The sequence below is a fragment of the Trichomycterus rosablanca genome, chromosome 1 (assembly GCF_030014385.1).
Source record: "Trichomycterus rosablanca isolate fTriRos1 chromosome 1, fTriRos1.hap1, whole genome shotgun sequence".
Taxonomy (NCBI): Eukaryota; Metazoa; Chordata; class Actinopteri; order Siluriformes; family Trichomycteridae; genus Trichomycterus; species Trichomycterus rosablanca.
In genome coordinates, this window is record NC_085988.1 from 9,626,683 (window position 1) to 9,646,172 (window position 19,490).

General features: G+C 39.4%; 1 protein-coding gene across 1 annotated transcript in view; it reads left to right on the forward strand.

Moving 5' to 3' along the window:
* Positions 1-13,281, forward strand: part of LOC134334461 (uncharacterized) — a 37,807-nt gene extending 24,526 nt beyond the window's left edge. Inside the window, exons 5-8 of the mRNA XM_063016813.1 lie at positions 6,865-6,909; positions 9,073-9,399; positions 11,972-12,310; positions 13,064-13,281. Coding sequence (XP_062872883.1) covers positions 6,865-6,909; positions 9,073-9,399; positions 11,972-12,310; positions 13,064-13,218 — 866 coding nt within the window. The 3' untranslated portion in view covers positions 13,219-13,281. The remainder of the gene's footprint in view (positions 1-6,864; positions 6,910-9,072; positions 9,400-11,971; positions 12,311-13,063) is intronic.
* The last annotated feature ends 6,209 nt before the right edge of the window (positions 13,282-19,490 follow it).

The window sequence follows — 19,490 nt, forward strand, 5'->3', positions numbered from 1 at the left end:
ACATGGTTCCAGTAATCCATGTCCTTTGTTGACATGTCTTCAGCAAACTGTTTGCGGGCTTTCTTGTGTAGAGACTTCAGAAGAGGCTTCCTTCTGGGGTGACAGCCATGCAGACCAATTTGATGTAGTGTGCGGCGTATGGTCTGAGCACTGACAGGCTGACCCCCCACCTCTTCAATCTCTGCAGCAATGCTGACAGCACTCCTGCGCCTATCTTTCAAAGACAGCAGTTGGATGTGACGCTGAGCACGTGCACTCAGCTTCTTTGGACGACCAACTCAAGGTCTGTTCTGAGTGGACCCTGCTCTTTTAAAACGCTGGATGATCTTGGCCACTGTGCTGCAGCCCAGTTTCAGGGTGTTGGCAAACTTCTTGTAGCCTTGGCCATCTTCATGTAGCGCAACAATTCGTCTTTTAGGATCCTCAGAGAGTTCTTTGCCATGAGGTGCCATGTTGGAACTTTCAGTGACCAGTATGAGAGAGTGTGAGAGCTGTACTACTAAATTGAACACACCTGCTCCCTATGCACACCTGAGACCTAGTAACACTAACAAATCACATGACATTTTGGAGGGAAAATGACAAGCAGTGCTCAATTTGGACATTTAGGGGTGTAGTCTCTTAGGGGTGTACTCACTTTTGTTGCCGGTGGTTTAGACATTAATGGCTGTATATTGAGTTATTTTGAGGGAAGAATAAATTTACACTGTTATATAAGCTGCACACAGACTACTTTTCATTGTGTCAAAGTGTCATTTTGTCAGTGTTGTCCCATGAAAAGATATACTTAAATATCTGCAGAAATGTGAGGGGTGTACTCACTTTTGTGATACACTGTACATGTGACTATGTAGTCTGATTGCTAAATATAGTAACGTGTTTGGCCTAATGTTTTAGTTGTAATAAGTAGTAATTAGTAAGTCTACAGAGAAAAAATGAGTATTTGTTACTTTTATGTTTTAATGAAATGTGGTTAGGTTATGAATTACATTTGTCCATTAGTTGTTGAGTTGTTTTGAATACCAACACATGATTTCGTAATGGTCCTTCAGTTGTTTGTTGTATCTTTTAACTGATGGACATGGACATACACACACTGACACATAATTACACGTTTCAGATCATTAAACTACATTTAATATCAAACAGATCAAAGTAACACAAAAGGAAAATGCTGTTCAGCCACACCTGATCCTTTATCTACAGAATCAACCAGTTCACTAAATACAAATGTTATAATTTACACTGATCAGTCATAACATTAAAACCACCTCCCTGTTTCTACACTTACTGTTTATTTTATCAGCTCCACTTACCATATAGAAGCACTTTGTAGTTCTACAATTACTGACTGTAGTCCATCTATTCAGGACCCCTGCAGTGTTCAGTTATTTACAGTTAAAAACAGAATCTTAGACCAGGCATGTATAAACCTTTAAATAGGGCTCAGTGTGACCAAATATAAAACATTAACATCACTTTTGTTAAAGTCATTATTTGTTCATTCTTCCTGACAGTCATGAACATCCAGATGTTTCTCATGTACATCTGCATTTTGCAGTTTGTTAGCTGTGATGGTAAGTGAGCAGTTTATATAAAATCAACCACAATTCTTCTGATATAAGAGTTTTGTTTATTATCAGCTCCAGTTTATTTAAACTTTATTTATTTTATTCCAGACTCCTTCTCTGAAAAGCCTCGGTTCAACGTAATCGCCAGAGTGGGTTCCACAGCTCTTCTGCCTTGTAAATGTAACACAGAGTATTTAATACCACATGTTGAGTGGGCGATTTATTTTAAGACGGTGTTTAAGCGAGAGGGTGGTGACTCGTATCCTGGTAAGAAATATGAGGGTCGTGTGGATGTTCCTGAAGATGAACTGAATAAAGGAAACTGTTCTCTAGTGTTGAAGGATGTCCGTGTTTATGATGAGAACATCTATAGGTGCTACCAGCCGGAGAGATCTTTTGGATCTTTGATCCAGACTGTTCATCTCTTAGTTGATGGTAAGTATTTAATTTTCAGTAGAACAGAAACTGATCATCAGAAACAAAATAATCAGTCAGAAACACTGATCACTGTTGTCACCCAACAAACATTTAGACTTTATTATAAAGCTGTTAGAATGAATCAGATCTCTGACCTTACATATAGTGCAGTGATAAAAGTATTTGCTCCTGATTTCTTTTGTTTGTATAATTGTAACATTTAAGTTGTTAGACAAAGATGAGCTGAGTAAACAATGTGTAGTTTTAAATTTAATGTTATCTTTATTAAAGTAAAAACATTAATTAATACCGACTGGCTCTATGTGGGGGGAAAAGTAATTGCCCCCTTAGTTACTTTAACAACCCGTTAACCAAATGTAATTTACAACTGGACATGACTTATGCATTCTTAAAAATCTATTTTTATTCATTCAGGACCAGTGCAGTGAATTACTTTTAATGTAATTTATACTGTATTTACTATTACTGCACTGTATTTATATATTATGTGATTTTTTATTTACTTTGTTTTATTTATTGATTTATTTATTTTGTAATGTCTGTACACAGAATATTAAAATTTCTCTGGTCCACATTAAAAGCTATTAAATAAGAGACGCTGGAGCTGTAATGCTGAGTGAACAGTTTCTATTAAATACAGTCATGGCCGAAAGTGTTGGCACCCCAGAAAATTATTGCTATTACACATGTTTTGTTGTTCATATGTTTTTTTCATTGTGTGCAGAAGGAAAAAAAGCCAAAATTGATATAATTTCACACAAAACAAAAAAAATGGGCCGGACAAAATTATTGGCACCCTCAACTTGATATTTGGTTGCACACTGCAATCAATGGCTTCCTATAACCATCAACAAGCTTCTTACACCTCTCAACTGGAATTTTGGAGCACTCTTCTTTTGCAAACTGCTCCAGGTCTCTCATATTTGAAGGGTGCTTCTCCCAACAGCAATTATAAGATCTCTCCACAGGTGTTTAATGGGATTTAGATCCAGACTCATTGCTGGCCACTTCAGAACTCTCCAGCGCTTTGTTTCCATCTATTTCTGGGTGCTTTTTAAAGTATGTTTGCTGGAAGACCCATGACCTAGGATGCTGGGCCCTACGCTGGGCTTTCTGACACTGGGCCTTACATTGCAACCCAAAATCCTTTGGTAATCTTCAGATTTCATGATGCCTTGCACAGAGGCAGCAAAACAACCCCAAAACATCTTTGATCCTCCACCATATTTGACTGTAGGTACTGTGTTCTTTTCTCATTCTGTTTTCGGTAAACAGTAGAATGATGTGCTTTACCAGAAAGCTCTATCTTGGTCTCATCTGTCCACAAGACGTTTTCCCAGAAGGATTTTGGCAAACTGCAGTCTAGCTTTTTTATGTGTCTGTGTCAGCAGTGGGGTCCTCCTGGGTCTCCTGCCATAGCGTTTCATTTCATTCAAATGTCGACGGACAATGATGCACCCTGAGCCTGCAGGACAGCTTGAATTTCTTTGGAACTTGATTGGGGCTGCTTATCCACTATCCAGTCTATCATGCGTTGCAACCTTCCATCAGGATTTATCTTCCGTCCACGTCAATTTTGGTTCCACAAGTCCTCAGACAGTTCTGTTCTCCTCTTTCTGTTCCCCATGCTTAGACACACAATGCAAAGACTGAGTCAACTTCTCTCCTTTTTATCTGGTTTTAGGTGTGATTTTTATATTGCCCACACCTGTTACGTGCCACAGGACTTTAAACGAGCATCACTTGCTTGAAACGAAGTTATTTATCCACAATTTGTGCCAGTAACTTTGTCCGACCCATTTTTGGAGTTTTGTGTGAAATTATGTTAAATTTGCCTTTTTGCCCCTGTTTTTGTGTTGTTTCAATACACACAAAGGAAATAAACATGTGTATAACATAACATGTGTAATTGCAATACTTTTCTGGGAGAAATACTTTCAGGGGTGCCAACACTTTCGGCCATGACTGTACAACAAACAGAATTCTTCTGATATAAGAGTTTTGTTTACTATCAGCTCCAGTTTATTTAGATTTTACTTATTTTATTCCAGGCTCCATCCCTGAACAGCCTCAGATCAACATAACTGCCAGAGTGGGTTCCACAGCTCTTCTGCCTTGTAAATGTAACACAGAGTATCATCTAATACCACATGTTGAGTGGAAGAATGATACTGAGACAGTGTTTGAGCGATTTTTTGGTATCTCGAATCATGGTGAGGGATATGAGGGTCGTGTGGACGTTGCTGGGGACGAGATGAATAAAGGAAACTGTTCTCTGGTGTTGAAGAATGTCAGAGTTACTGATGAGGATGTTTATAAATGCTATGAGGTGGGAAACAACATCTATCCTCTTAAACCGCGTTTGATTCAGACTGTTCATCTCTCAGTTGATGGTAAGTACAGTATTACATTTTCAGTTGAACAGAAAATAATCATCAGTAACAAAATAATCAGTCATTAGAAACACTGATCACTGTTATCACCCGATAAACATTTACACTTTATTATAAGCTGTTAGAATGAATCAGATCTCAGACCTTACATATAGTGCAGTGATAAAAGTATTTGCCCCCTTCCTGATTCCCTCTATTGTTGCATATTTGTAAAACTCAGTTGTTAGATAAGACAAACTGAATAAATACAACGTGTAGTTAGACGGGATAAAACATTATTTAATACCATCCGGCCCTGTGTAATAAAAAAGTAATTATACAACAGGTAGTTCCGACCTTACAATCTGATTGGTTGAGAAGCGTTCTAACTGTGCTGATATTGGTGATAACAGCACGGCCTTTTCACACAATTACTGTATTACTCCGCTGACGCGATGCCAGTAACGACAAGCTTCATGCACACTGTTGTGCCTTTAAGACGTTAAAGGGTTAACACAGAATACGGAGTTATGCTTGATGCCGTATACGCATGCGTGGGTTCAGTTTAAGGATGCAATAAAACAAAGCTCTACGGAACAGTTTATCTCCTGTATTTCTTTCCAATAATACTTCACACACACACGTGCACGCAGGCGACACAGCTCCCGATCACATTTTAAATCCGTCATCTGATATACAATCTATCGCACTGTATAGGGAACATAACCAATGGCCTAATTCACTATCTAGTGCACTATGTAGCGAACATAAACTCATGATCTGATACACAGTCTAGTGCACTACGTAGGGAACTTTAATGTGTTTGTGACGCGAACAGTTAGTATAATAGCTCAGTTAGCAGCTTCTAAGAGTTCTCTTATCACCCATAATCCTTTGTTGTGTGCAAGAGGTTTTTTATTTATTTATTTTTCCCTTCTGAGGTTCTTACCTTTTTCTTGTAGTTGTTCTTACCTCCCTGAAATGAGTTTTTGCAACTTGGGATGTCTGCTTTGTAGTGTTAAACTTTATATTCGTTGTGGAACTACTTTTTGGCGGAAGGTATTGTCAATATTAAAGCATATTTATTATGAAATTCAGGTCTTCTTTAATTTATTTTCTTTCTTTATTTTGTAAAAACTTGTATAAAAGCAATAGAACACTTGAGATTGTGTGTTATCATGAATAACATCACGGCTGTGATGATCTACGATGATCTGCGACCGAATCACAGCCGTGATATTATTAGTGATAACACACTCCCTCTCGTGTTCTATTGCTTAATTGTACATGACTGGGTACACCAAGCTAAATTACTGCAGGAGAATCTAAATGCTCCGGGACTCCAGCAAACCACAGTAAGAGCCACTGTCTCCAAAAACAGAAAACCTGTAACAGTAGTAAATCATCTCACTGACCAACCTACCAAAAATCTACTAAACATTTGTCAGTATTTTACACCATCTGTTAGAAATGGATGTGGCTGAACTCTGATTAGGAGGGGTGCAGTCATACTGTTTTCTTTTACTGACTTTAGAGATCTGTTAGCAATGGATTGTTAGTGTCCACATACTTTTGGTCATTTAGTATGGTTGATTAATATTACTTAACAAGTGTGTGTGATGGTTTATACACTGTAAACTGGAGGCTTGAACCTTCTCTTATTTAGAAGTTGCATTAGCCTCGTAGCTCCAGTGCTAAACTAACCTCAAACACAAAACAGGTCGTTTCTACAATTCGCTCGACTTGATCCTGCACCCAGGACTAAAGGAAGACGAAAATCAAGGCTCTTCTCTTTACTGGCACCCAGGTGGTGGAACGAACTTCTTCTGTCTGTCCGAACATCTGAGTCTCTTGCTGTCTTTAAAAAACGATTAAAAACCCACCGTTTTACGAAACACTTAGGCTGACTTGTACTTACTTACTAACGTCTTTCCATTTCTCAATAAAAACAAAAACAAAAAAAACTTGACAACAGATTTGTGTTCTTGGACTGTTTACTGCAACTAGGAAAATGAAATGTTCACTATGGAAGCACTTCTGTAAGTCGCTCTGGATGAGAGTGTCTGCTAAATGCAGAAAATGTAAATGTACAATGTACAATATAAGCAGTTGAGGGTTAAGGGCCTTGCTTAAGGGCCCAACAGTGGCAACAATTTAATCATTTTAAAAATAATCACACTAAAAAGAAGAGAATTCTTTGTCTGTATTCACTTTTATGCTAGCATGGTTTTGCTCACTTGCTAGCTAATGGCTAATTTTATGTCAGAATGTCCACCCTGTTATGGTCCACCCTGTTACCACCTAATACGTAACAGGCTGGACGTCACAGTGTATATCCTGGTCAATCCCGGGAATGACCCAAACATAATTATAATTAAAAGTAAAAGTATAATTATAATTAAAAGTTTATTTAGTATTGTTACAGAAAGGAGAGCTATGATGATGCTAAGACTGTAAAATTAATACAGATTTCTCTGTTTTAGCCAAAGAAACGACAACACAGAGTTCAGACTCAGACTCTACCAGAGGTGAGTGAATATTAAAGTGATTTTTTTCTTTGCTACAAGTTGAATGTTCAGTAATCACTTCTTACATACGTCTGAACACAGAATATAAAAATGTCTCTGGTCTGAATTTAAAGCTTTTAAATAAGATAAGATCAGACTTTATTGATCTGCTTAGTGAAATTAACTTGTTACAGCAGAAGACAGGAAAAGACAGAAAGAAATACAACTAATAAATAATGAATAAATAATAATAAAAAAGAGAAGCTTCACTGGTTCTGTTTATTCAGGTTTTCTTGGATGGTTTTAAATTAGATTTATAATTCAAGACTATTATTGTCGTGTGCACAGTAGAACCAGTGATTACACTGTACAATGTCATTCTTAATGATTCTATCAAGAGGTTTATGGACAGGTTGAAAAATCTCAGTTTACTTTATTTAATTTTTTTATATGTTTTACATTGATATAAAATGATCAGATCTTTCTACTTTTTGTGTTGGCAGAACATGAACACAGTTTGTATCATTTTGTGTTCATCATGTGTTAAAGATGCTCTGGTGAAATGTTTCACTGTTCTCATTACAAACACAAACAAGGTAAAAATATCAGGAAGAAACAGAATATTTTCTTTTAATATTTAAATAACAGAAGTGAATATTACTCACAAATGAAAACATGGCAGACTCTCTACTTAAATACTGTGTAGTTGGTGATGTGGAAGAGAAACTGAGGATCATCTGCTGCCAAAATCCATTTTTAAATTGAGGGAGACCCTGCTAAAGTCCAACACACTGTGTGTTAAATACGTGAACGTTCTGTTACAGCTGTGGTTAGCTTTGTGCTAATCAAGGCTAAGATCATTCAGGTCAGCCACTGGTTCCACTCTGAACTTATCAAACAACGTCTTTATGGAGCTGCAGCAGGAAAAAACATTTTAAACAATACAATTTTCTAAACATCTTACTGAAATAATAAACACTTTAGTGTTTAAATACCAAACACAATGTTTTCTACCCCCCCCCCCCCCAATAAATTAACTTCATACACACTGTTTTTATCTGTTAGATAGCAGGATTTCCCATGATCCCCAGTGCTGTACATTCTTATTTAGTGATGATGTATGAGCTTTAATCATGAAAATATCTCAGTTCTTCAATACTGTGTAACAGGTTTGATTCAGTTCCTCTAAACTCTGTATTTATTTTCTTTATGAGTTGGATGTTATTGCTGATTATGAGGGTTTTTCACTCGTCCCTCAAGTTTCTGTCCACCCTGTTATTTCTTACTACTGTCTCTTATAATGAAGAGCTGTTTTACATACTGACATCATTTCCTGGAGCTCACATGATCTGTTTGGAGGGAAAATAACTGTGGAGGATGAGCGGTCAGAATGTCCACCCAGTTATCACCTAATACGTAACAGGCTGGACGTCACAGTGTATATCCTGGTCAATCCCGGGAATGACCCAAACATCATTGTTATTAGGAAAAACATTATTGAATAATGGCTCTGTGTGTGTGTGTGTGGGGGGGGGGGGGGGGGGGGATTGCCCCCTTAGTTACTTTAACAACCCGTTAACCAAATGTAATTTACAACTGGACATGACTTATGCATTCTTAGGAATGATTTTTTTATTTATTCAGGACCAGTGCAGTGAATTACTTTTAATGTAATTTATACTGTATTTACTATTACTGCACTGTATTTATATATTATGTGGTTTTGTTATTTACTTTGTTTTATTTATTGATTTATTTGTTTTGTAATGTCTGTACACAGAATATTAAAATTTACTGAGTTTTGATCGCCGAGCGAACGCTGAGTTGCTCCCGAGCCGGCAAATCTAGCGCTGACCAGTCGCCGAGCGAAAATCAGGGCAAAAATCGTGTAGTGTGAACCAGGCATAACGCAGCAACGTGCACTAGGCACACGGTATTGGATGTTTAGTATCGGAGCCTCGTTTGCGAGTATGAGTACAAGTTAATGAGCACGGTATCGGGCTAATACCCGATACCAGTATCAGTACTCATGCATCTCTATTAAAAGCTATTAAATAAGAGATGCTGGAGGTGTAATGCTGAGTAAACAGTTTCTATTAAATACAACCAACAGAATTCTTCTGATTTAAGAGTTTTGTTTACTATCAGCTCCAGTTTATTTAGATTTTATTTATTTTCTTACAGACTCCTTCTCTGAACAGCCTCAGATCAACATAATTGCCAGAGTGGGTTCCACAGCTCTTCTGCCTTGTAAATGTAACACAGGGTATTTAATACCACATGTTGAGTGGGCGATTTATCTTAAGACAGTGTTTGAGCGATTGGGTGATATCTCGTATCCTGGTAAGAGATATGAGGGTCGTGTAGACGTTCCTGAAGATGAACTGAATAAAGGAAACTGTTCTCTGGTGTTAAAGGATGTCAATGTTGATGATGAGAACATCTATAGGTGCTACCACCCGGAGAGACTTTTTGGATCGTTGATCCAGACTGTTCATCTCTCAGTTGTTGGTAAGTGTTTAATTTTCAGTAGAACTGAAACTGATCATCAGAAACAAAATAATCAGTCAGAAACACTGATCACTGATTTCATTCAATAAACATTTAGACTTTATTATACAGCTGTTAGAATGAATCAGATCTCAGACCTTACATATAGTGCAGTGATAAAAGTATTTGTATGGAGGTAAATATGTAGCAAAAGTTTTGCACCTGTGAAAACGAAATCTGTAAAATTTGTACCTGTAAAAAATAAATCTGTAACTGTAAAAAAGATTTGTACCTGTAAAAAAAAAATCTGTAACTGTAAAAAAGATTTGTACCTGTAAAAAATAAATTTGTAACTGTAAAAAAGATTTGTACCTGTAAAAAATACATTTGTAACTGTAAAAAAATCTGTAACTGTAAAAAAGATTTGTACCTGTAAAAAATACATTTGTACTTTTATTTTCGATGTGAGAATAAAAACATTGCAGCACAGTTTCAAATCTGCCCGCCACGAGTTTTGCAACAAATATCTCAGTCAGCGTGTTACACCTGATCTGTACCTGTAGCTGCAGGGGCGGGGCTTAGGGGCGCAGGGGGCGGGACAATTACCGACCAATCAAAGGAGCTGGTTTTAGAGCAGCAAGAAGCCTGTCAATCACAAAGTTTCAGTGTAGTTGGATCAGAACATCATAACTCATGTTATAACTTCCTTATTAGTGTTGCTGTGGGTTTTATGTTGGATGTTGCCTGCGTGTTGTCTGCTAGTTAATGTGTTAATGCGTTTAACTCTGCTAGTTTTATACTGGACATTCACCTGACATTTCTTTCATCTCGTTCTCGGTTAATAAACATTCAAAAGCGAATAAACCTGCACAAACTGACTCTGCAGTAAACAAAGCACAAACTACAATCTAATATGTTTTTAAAGTCTTTCTGTTTATTTTTATTTAACGCTATTTCGTGATTGTGAGCTTTATCTGCCTTGAAAAGCCAAGGGAGCCTCTCAAAAGTGCATGAAGCTCTTATAGTTCTGTATTACCTAGTGACATGTACCATTCACCACACCTGTATTAAGTCCTACAGTACAGGTACAGTCAAATACATCATGTAAAAAAATCTAAACGTACATTTTAATGTAATAAGCAATGTAAATTGCAATGAAAATTTTCTATATTTTATTCTTTATTATTATACTCATGCTGTAGGACTTTGTATGATTTATCACTGCTGTAAGACTATTGTGTAAAATAGTTGTAGTAAGTAGTGCAAGTGACATGGTAACTACTACAACCTTTTTTTAAATATAAAAATGTACGTTTGTAAGACTTAATACAGTTGTGGTGAATGGTACATGTCACTAGGTAATACAGAACTATAACCTGGCTTCATGCACTTTTGAGAGGCTCCCTTGGCTTTTCAAGGCAGATAAAGCTCACAACCACGAAATAGCGTTAAATAAAAATAAACAGAAAGACTTTTAAAAACATATTAGATTGTAGTTTGTGCTTTGTTTACTGCAGAGTCAGTTCGTGCAGGTTTATTCACTTTTGAATGTTTTGTAGTCGAGAACGAGATGAAAGAAACTCGAATGTCTGGTGAATGTCCAGTATAAAACTAGCAGAGTTAAACACATGAACACATTAACACGCAGACAACACACAAGCAACATTCAACATAAAACCCACAGCATCACTAATAATGTTATGAGTTATGATCTTCTGATCCAGCTACACTGAAACTTTGTGATTGACAGGCTTCTTGCTGCTCTAAAAACCAGCTCCTTTGATTGGTCGGTAATTACGTCTATCTCCCCAGTTGTCCCGCCCCCTAAGCCCCGCCCCTGCAGCTACAGGTACAGATCAGGTGTAACACGCTGACTGAGATATTTGTTGCAAAACTCGTGGCGGGCAGATTTGAAACTGTGCTGCAATGTTTTTATTCTCACATCGAAAATACAAGTACACATTTATTTTTTACAGGTACAAATCTTTTTTACAGTTACACATTTATTTTTTACAGGTACAAATTTTACAGATTTCGTTTTGCTCCTGATTTCTTTTGTTTGCATAATTGTAACATTTAAGTTGTTAGACAAAGATGAGCTGAGTAAACAATGTGTAGTTTTAAATTTATTGTTATCTTTATTAAAGTAAAAACATTATTTAATACCAACTGGCTCTGTGTGGGGGAAAAGTACTTGCCCCCTTAGTTACTTAAACAACCCGTTAACCAAATGTAATTTACAACTGGACATGACTTATGCGTTCTTAGAAATCATTTTTTATTTATTCAGAACCAGTGCAGTGAATTACTTTTAATGTAATTTATACTGTATTTACTATTACTGCACTGTATTTATATATTATGTGATTTTTTTATTTACTGTTTAATTTATTTATCTATTTATTTTGTAATGTCTGTACACAGAATATTAAAATTTTCCTGGTCCACAATAAAAGCTATTAAATAAGAGACGCTGGAGCTGTAATGCTGAGTGAACAGTTTCTATAAAATACAACCAACAGAATTCTTCTGATATAAGAGTTTTGTTAATTATCAGCTCCAGTTTATTTAGATTTTATTTATTTTATTCCAGGCTCCATCCTTAAAGATCAGATCAACGTAACTGCCAGAGTGGGTTCCACAGCTCTTCTGCCTTGTGAATGTAACACAGAGTATCATCTAATACCACATGTTGAGTGGAAGAATGATAATGAGACAGTGTTTGTGCAATTGTTTGGTATCTCGAATCATGGTGAGGGATATGAGGGTCGTGTGGACGTTCCTGAGGACGAGCTGAATAAAGGAAACTGTTCTCTGGTGTTGAAAAATGTCAATGTTAATGACGAGAAAGTCTATAAATGCTATGAGGTGGCAAGAGGCATCTCTTCTTTTAAACTGCGTTCGATCCAGATTGTTCATCTCTCAGTTGATGGTAAGTACAGTATTACATTTTCAGTAGAACAGAAAATAATCATCAGTAACAAAATAATCAGTCATTAGAAACACTGATCACTGTTATCACCCAATAAACATTTACACTTTATTATAAGCTGTTATAATGAATCAGATCTCAGACCTTACATATAGTGCAGTGATAAAAGTATTTGCCCCTTCCTGATTCCCTCTACTGTTGTGTATTTGTAAAACTCAGTTGTTAGATAAGACAAACTGAATAAATACCACGTGTAGTTAGACGAGATAAAACATTATATAATACCATCCGGCCCTGTGTAATAAAAACAGTAATTGTACATGACTGGGTACACCAAGCTAAATTACTGCAGGAGAATCTAAATGCTCTGGGACTCCAGCAAACCACAGTAAGAACCACTGTCTCCAAAAACAGAAAACCTGTAACAGTAGTAAATCATCTCACTGACCAACCTACCAGAAATCTACTAAACGTTTGTCAGTATTTTACACCATCAGTTAGAAATGGATGTGGCTGAACTCTGATTAGGAGGGGTGCAGTCATACTGTTTTCTTTTACTGACTTTAGAGATCTGTTAGCAATGGATTGTTAGTGTCCACATACTTTTGGTCATTTAGTATGGTTGATTAATATTACTTAACAAGTGTGTGTGATGGTTTATACACTGTAAACTGGAGGCTTGAACCTTCTCTTATTTAGAAGTTGCATTAGCCTCGTAGCTCCAGTGCTAAACTAACCTCAAACACAAAACAGGTCGTTTCTACAATTCGCTCGACTTGATCCTGCACCCAGGACTAAAGGAAGACGAAAATCAAGGCTCTTCTCTTTACTGGCACCCAAGTGGTGGAACGAACTTCTTCTGTCTGTCCGAACATCTGAGTCTCTTGCTGTCTTTAAAAAACGATTAAAAACCCACCGTTTTACGAAACACTTAGGCTGACTTGTACTTACTTACTAACGTCTTTCCATTTCTCAATAAAAACAAAAACAAAAAAAACTTGACAACAGATTTGTGTTCTTGGACTGTTGTTTACTGCAACTTGGAAAATGAAATGTTCACTATGGAAGCAGAGTCAGAGTCAGAGAGGTTTTATTGTCATTTCAGCTACATACAAGTACATATTGAAACGAAACAGCGTTCCTCTAGGATCACGGTGTAACACAGTACAAAAAGTGCAAGACAAAACAGTATAAATACAAAACAGTGCAAATACAACAATAAATACAAAAATCCTATAATAAATAACTACAAAAGATATTCCTAATTATCCCTAATCTAAACAAGTAATTAGAAGACAGGACTAAAGACAAGTGTTAGTACATGATGGTGAATAGATGGTACAATGGTTCATGAGGTAGTGACATGTTGTACATTAGCAGCGTAAAACGGCAATGCCGATAAGGTGCTTAAAAATTAAATAAGGTGCAAAAATGTGAGTAAGGTGCAGAAATTAAAGAAACTTGTGCATAGTAACTTGTGCATAGTAACATAGTAACAGACAATAGCATAGTTTAGTGTGTGGCAGCAGAAAATTTCCGGAGGAAATTGTTACAGTACTGAATTGAGGAGTCTGATTGCTTGAGGGATAAAACTGTTAGACAGTCTGGTTGTGTTAGTCCGGATGCTGCGGTATCGTCTCCCAGATGGGAGCAGAGTAAAAAGTCCATGTGATGGATGGGTTGGATCATCCACAATGCTGAGAGCTTTGCGGATGCAGCGGGTGTTAAAAATGTCCGTGAGAGATGGAAGAGCGACCCCGATGATCTTTTCAGCTGTCCTCACTACTCGCTGGAGAGTTTTGCGGTCCGACGCAGTACAATTTCCGAACCAGACAGTGATGCAGCCGCTCAGGATGCTCTCGATTGTTCCTCTGTAGAACGTAGTGAGAATGGGGGGTGGCAGATGGGCTTTCCTCAGTCTTCTCAAAAAGTAGAGACGCTGCTGGGCTTTCTTGGTGATGGAACTGGTGTTGAGGGTCCAGGTGAGATTCTCCTCCAGATGAACACCAAGAAATTTGGTGCTCTTGACGATCTCAACAGATGAGCCGTCGATGTGCAGTGGGGAGTGGTCCCTTAGTGTCTTTCTAAAGTCAATGACCATCTCTTTGGTTTTATCCACGTTCAGAGACAGGTTGTTGACTTGGCACCAGTCCGTTAGATGTTGTACCTCCTCTCTGTACGCTGACTCATCGTTGTTGCTGATGAGTCCCACCACAGTTGTGTCGTCTGCAAACTTAACGATGGAATTCGAGCTGTGCATTGCTGTACAGTCGTGCGTAAGCAGAGTAAACAGCAGTGGACTGAGCACACAGCCTTGGGGAGCGCCGGTGCTCAGGGTGGTGGTGCTGGAGGTGTTCTTACCGATCCGGACGGACTGAGGTCTCTCAGTCAAGAAATCCAGGATCCAGTTGCAGAGAGAGGTGTTCAGGCCCAGTGTGCTCAGCTTTCCAATTAGATGCTGAGGAATGATGGTGTTGAATGCTGAGCTAAAGTCTATGAACAGCATCCTGACGTAAGTGTTCTTTCTGTCCAGGTGTGTAGAAGCCAGGTGGAGTGTAGTGGATATGGCGTCGTCCGTTGAGCGGTTAGGACAGTACGCAAACTGCAGTGGGTCCATGGTGGGAGGCAGTAGGGTCTTAATATGCCTCATGACTAGTTTCTCGAAGCACTTCGTGATGATAGGCGTGAGTGCTACGGGACGATAGTCATTGAAGCATGACACAGATGACTTCTTTGGCACGGGTACGATGGTGGTCATCTTGAGGCACGTTGGATCGATGGCGCTGCTCAGGGAGATGTTGAAGATGTCAGTGAATACATCTGCCAGCTGGTCTGCACATCCTTTGAGCACTCGGCCAGGAATGTTGTCTGGTCCAGAAGCTTTCCGTGGGTTGACTCTGTGCAGAGTTCTCCTCACGTCCGCTGTGGTGAGACGAAGCACCTGGTCGTCACAAGGTGGGATCATCTTCCTCGCCAACATGTTGTTCTGCGCCTCAAACCGAGCGTAGAAGTCATTCAGCGCATCTGGAAGGGAGGCATCACTGTCACAGACGGGTGGAGTTGTCCTGTAGTTGGTGATGGCCTGGATGCCCTGCCACAAGCGCCGTGTGTCACCGCTGTTCTGGAAGTGGCTGTGGATGTTCTGGCCGTGTTCGCGCTTTGCTTCTCGGATCGCCCGGGACAGTCTCGCTCTCGCTGTTTTCAGAGCCAGCTGGTCACCTGCTTTAAAAGCGGAGTCTCGGGCCCTCAGCAGTGCACGCACCTCTGGAGTCATCCACGGCTTCTGGTTGGGTCTGGAAGTGATGGTTCTAGTGGTAGTGACGTCCTCAATGCATTTGTTGATGTAGCAGGTCACTGAAGTCGTGTACTCCTCTAGATCAGTGTAATCGCCGTATGTTGCAGCCTCCCTAAACATGTCCCAGTCAGTGCACTCAAAACAGTCCTGAAGAGCAGAGATGGATCCTTCTGGCCAGGTTTTCACCTGTTTCTGTACAGGTCTGGAGCGCCTGACGAGTGCTCTGTATGCTGGAATTAGCATTACAGAGATGTGGTCTGAGTATCCCAGGTGGGGGCGGGGCTCCGCCCGGTACGCACCGGCAATGTTCGTGTAAACATTATCCAGCGTGTTCGCTCCTCTCGTAGCAAAGTCCACATGCTGATGGAATTTAGGGAGAACAGACTTGAGATTTGCATGATTAAAATCCCCAGCGATAATAAACAGTCCGTCTGGATGAATGTTCTGCAGTTTGCTGATGGCTCTGTAAAGTTCGCTCAATGCTTCCTTCGCGTTCGCGCTGGGCGGAAGATACACCGCGACAATAAGCACGCTGGTGAATTCCCGTGGTAAATAAAAAGGTCTGCATCTAACAATAGCAAATTCCACCATCGGAGAACAGTACGCCACAACAAGCACAGAGTCCTTGCACCATTCGGTGTTAATGTAAACACAAACGCCTCCTCCTCTTGTTTTACCGGACTGAGCTGCATTTCTATCGGCGCGATACGATGCTAGCCCGTCTAGCTGAATTGCACTGTCTGGAATGTTGTCGCTAAGCCATGTTTCAGTGAAAATTAAAACACAACAGTCCCTGTACTCACATTGGGTAGTTCGCTGAAGTCTGATACAGTCCAGTTTATTCTCCAGAGATCATGCATTTGCGAGGAATAACGATGGTAGAGCCGGCCGGCTTGGGTTAGCTTTTAGCCTAGCACGGACCCCGGCTCGCTTTCCACGCTTCAGCTTCCTCGAGCACCGCTTGCGGCGCCCCCTCCCCCGGTCACCTGCTTCAGGTAACACCGAGGACTGCAGGCCTGGTTCGTGAAATAGGCAGAGTTCATACAGAGTTCGCAGCAGATCATCTTGCAGGTTGGTTTCTGACTGTTTTCTCAATTGTAGCAGTGTCTGGCGGTTGTAAACTAAGTCAAAAGTGGTTTCCATACGTTTATAAACAAAACTGTCCTAAACAAACTTACAAACTTTTCCTGAAAACAACGAAAAAACACCGTTTTCGACCCCAGAGCGGCCGCTGCGTGTTAACGCGCCGCCATCTTGGATCATCATGATGCACTTCTGTAAGTCGCTCTGGATGAGAGTGTCTGCTAAATGCAGAAAATGTAAATGTACAATGTACAATCTAAGCAGTTGAGGGTTAAGGGCCTTGCTTAAGGGCCCAACAGTGGCAACAATTTAATCATTTTCAAAATAATCACACTAAAAAGAAGAGAATTCTTTGTCTGAATTCACTTTTATGCTAGCATGGTTTTGCTCACTCGCTAGCTAATGGCTAATTTTATGTCAGAATGTCCACCCTGTTATGGTCCACCCTGTTACCACCTAATACGTAACAGGCTGGACGTCACAGTGTATATCCTGGTCAATCCCGGGAATGACCCAAACATAATTATAATTAAAAGTAAAAGTATAATTATAATTAAAAGTTTATTTAGTATTGTTACAGAAAGGAGAGCTATGATGATGCTAAGACTGTAAAATTAATACAGATTTCTCTGTTGTAGCCAAAGAAACGACAACACAGAGTTCAGACTCAGACTCTACCAGAGGTGAGTGAATATTAAAGTGATTTTTTCTTTGCTACAAGTTGAATGTTCAGTAATCACTTCTTACATACGTCTGAACACAGAATATAAAAATGTCTCTGGTCTGAATTAAAAGCTTTTAAATAAGATAAGATCAGACTTTATTGATCTGCTTAGTGAAATTAACTTGTTACAGCAGAAGACAGGAAAAGACAGAAAGAAATACAACTAATAAATAATAAATAAATAATAATAAAAAAGAGAAGCTTCACTGGTTCTGTTTATTCAGGTTTTCTTGGATGGTTTTAAATTAGATTTATAATTCAAGACTATTATTGTCATGTGCACAGTAGAACCAGTAATTACACTGTACAATGTAATTCCTAATGAGTCTATCAAGAGGTTTATGGACAGGTTGAAAAATCTCAGTTTACTTTATTTAATTTTTTTATATGTTTTACATTGATATAAAATGATCAGATCTTTCTACTTTTTGTGTTGGCAGAACATGAACACAGTTTGTATCATTTTGTGTTCATCATGTGTTAAAGATGCTCTGGTGAAATGTTTCACTGTTCTCATTACAAACACAAACAAGGTAAAAATATCAGGAAGAAACGATGAAACACAATCATTAAAACTTTAAATAACAGAAGTGAATATTACTCACAAATGAAAACATGGCAGACTCTCTACTTAAATACTGTGTAGTTGGTGATGTGGAAGAGAAACTGAGGATCATCTGCTGCCAAAATCCATTTTTAAATTGAGGGAGACCCTGCTAAAGTCCATCACACTGTACTGTGTGTTAAATACGTGAACTGTTACAGCTGTGGTTAGCTTTGTGCTAATCTAAGCTAAGATCATTCAGGTCAGCCACTGGTTCCACTCTGAACTTATCAAACAACGTCTTTATGGAGCTGCAGCAGGAAATAACATTTTAAACAATACAATTTTCTAAACATCTTACTGAAATAATAAACACTTTAGTGTTTAAATACCAAACACAATGTTTTCTACCACCCCCCCCCCCCAATAAATTAACTTCATACACACTGTTTTTATCTGTTAGATAGCAGGTTTTCCCATGATCCCCAGTGCTGTACATTCTTATTTAGTGATTATTAGGATGCCTGCGGTAGCTGGTGAACGTGCCTCGGGTTCCCGGCGAAGCAGGTGTTACAGAGCTCAGGAAACAAAGGCTTCATATAGGAAGCCATCTAATTAGTGCTGATCGCCCGCAGCTGTGAGCTGGCTTATTTAAGCCAGCTCCGCACAGCAGCGGGCGTCGCACCTTTTGTTCTTTTCTCTCTCAGTGGCAGCTCGCTCACGCTTCTTCTTAGGGTCAGCAGGTATCCTCGGGTGGCATTTAGGCCAGTCGGGTGTGTAGACTGAAAGGTCGAGGTAATATAGCGTTGCTTTTTCTCTTCTAGGGCCAGTGTGGTGCGACGCCGTGCAGTCCTCGTACTGCGTTTGTTTTTATCGTGCCGGGTTTGCGCTAGCGGCTCTGCTAACCGTTAGCTCCGGCTGTCAGCTTAACCCTTTTCTAATAGCACATTACCAATACTGTGTTCCGATCTCGCAACCGCTGGGTGGCGACGCTGTAAAGCACTCGGCTGGCGAGCCAACATCCCTGGTTCGAATCCCGACCTAATCTGTGTCTGTTCTCGCTAATGTAATTTCTCTCTTTTTCAGATCGGCGCACTTTTCTCTGGGAGAGTCCCACCTTAAGTGTTCGCCGATTGTGCTGCACTTGGACCACCGCTTTCGGGGTTGGTCTGCAGCAAGCTTTTTCCCATAGCGGTTCTAGCTGCTGCGCTTAAAAGCACTTTTGTGTAAATTAAACCCGCGCTCTTATAGCGCGGTGGCAACGCACCCGACATGCACCGGCGCGACCCAGGTTTGCGCCCCACTCCATTACCTATTTATTTTCCTTTTCAGTTTCCATTATCCGCAGTGGCAGCGACGTCATCGGAGTTTCCGATTGTTTTTTGTTCCAGTTCTTTATCTTTCTTTTGTATTTTGCTTTAAAAATAAAATTATTCTTTGATTTTTAAATCTGCGTTTGAGTCCTACCCTCTCCCACGTAACAGAAAGGTGCGACCAAAAAATTTACTCAGCAGATTCTTCACCCGCTGCGGAC